The sequence below is a fragment of the Fulmarus glacialis genome, unplaced genomic scaffold, assembly GCF_000690835.1.
Source record: "Fulmarus glacialis isolate BGI_N327 unplaced genomic scaffold, ASM69083v1 scaffold29759, whole genome shotgun sequence".
Taxonomy (NCBI): Eukaryota; Metazoa; Chordata; class Aves; order Procellariiformes; family Procellariidae; genus Fulmarus; species Fulmarus glacialis.
In genome coordinates, this window is record NW_009231839.1 from 1 (window position 1) to 1,594 (window position 1,594).

The 1,594-nt window shown below is 60.5% G+C and overlaps 1 protein-coding gene across 1 annotated transcript in view; it reads right to left on the reverse strand.

Annotated features, from left to right (window-relative positions):
* Positions 1–187: 187 nt before the first annotated feature.
* LOC104081830 (potassium/sodium hyperpolarization-activated cyclic nucleotide-gated channel 3-like) overlaps positions 188–1,594 on the reverse strand; it is a gene marked incomplete at both ends in the record, with an annotated part of 3,251 nt that continues 1,844 nt past the window's right edge. Inside the window, 3 exons of the mRNA XM_009584705.1 lie at positions 188–428; positions 1,039–1,279; positions 1,383–1,529. Coding sequence (XP_009583000.1) covers positions 188–428; positions 1,039–1,279; positions 1,383–1,529 — 629 coding nt within the window. The remainder of the gene's footprint in view (positions 429–1,038; positions 1,280–1,382; positions 1,530–1,594) is intronic.

Genomic DNA, 1,594 nt, shown 5'->3' on the forward strand with positions numbered 1-1,594 from the left:
GTGCAAATATGGGGGGGGGAGGGTGACAGCCCCCCTGGGAAGCCTGTCCTATGGCATTGCCCATATCTTGCCTCAGAGGAGAGAGGATCCTAGAGGCAGGCTCCTTCTCTGTGCTCCCCCTCATCCTCATTGCTGGGGACCCATGGGGCTGGGGTGCTGTGATCCACGGGGTCCATGATGCCATTACCCATGGGGCTGGGGTCCTGTGGCCCCTGGGAGCAGGCACAGAGGTTGTCGTGCTGGGACCAGGGGCTGCTCCTCACCTATGCGGTCCAGCCGGTCCATGGCCACTGTCTCAAAGGCCCTGCGCATCATGGGATACTCCTCTAGCACCTCATTGAAATTATCTACCGACAAGGAGTAGAGGCGGCAGTAGGTGTCAGCTCGCACGCTGGCCGTCCGCCTGCCCCGCGTCAGCAGGCAGATTTCTGCAGGGAGACAGGTTTGGGTGTCAGGATGATGCAGCCATCCATCCCCTTCCCAACAGCCTCCCCAGATAATGGCAGCCGGAGCAGGGACAGGACTGCCCGGCACTCCCACACCCTGCACAGAAACAGAGCACGACTCAAGAGGAGAGACAGACCCAGGAGTTCGGACATCTATGGCCATGCCCTCAGCCAGGCACAGCCTTTTCCTCCCTCCCCAGGCCGTGGAGACATCCCTGGGCACGGCTGCTGTGGTTGCCCGGCCTGTTTCTCTCCCAAACACATGCTTGTAGCCTATGAACTGGCTCAGGTGCTCTGCTCTAAACCATCCTCCTCTCCGGCCAGAGATGGGGTGGGTGGATGCCCCCTCTGCCCAAGCCAGCCAGAATTCAGGGCTCTGACTGCTGGTCCCTCTGATTCAATCTGCTGGACAAGGTACCCCATAAGAACAAGGGTGGTGGACTTCTAAGCCCCAGAGCCCCGTGTGAGGTTGATGCCAAGCCTTTGGCACTGGGCAAGAGGGGATGGGCAGAAACATCAAGGATGCCCCGGCTCCTGCCCCCCGGCAGCTCTCGCTCCCCTCTGCTCTCCAGGTCCCCCAGCCTGGCCTCACCCCCAAAGTAGGAGCCGTCAGACAGCTTTGTCTCCTTGTTGCCCTTGGTGAGGATGCTGACCACCCCGTGCTGGATGAAGTACATCTTTTTGCCCACGGTGCCCTCGCGGATGATGAAGTCCCCAGGCTGGAAGACCTCAAAGCGCAGCTTGGTCAACATGGCTGTCACAAAGTTGGGGTCCGCATTGGCAAACAAGGGCATGTTGGCCACCAGGTTGCGGCAGTTGAAGTTGATGATCTCCTGTGGGGTGAGGAGCAGGTCAGCGGCGACATCGCCGAGCCTGACCCCAGCAAGCACCGACCCCCCACCCCCAAGTCACCAGCACTGGGGTGACTGCCCATACCTCTTTGAGCGGCTCACTGAGCTCGCCCAGGATGTTCTCCTCATCGAACATCTTGCCCTGGTAGCGGTGCTCGTAGTACTCGTGGATCCGCTGGCGCGTGTCCCCAGGCAGCTTGTGGAATGACATGTACTGCTCCACTTGCTTGTACTGTGGGGACAAGAAAGAGCCACGTGGGGCTGTGCTGAAACAAGCTGCACCACGCCAGAGGCTGG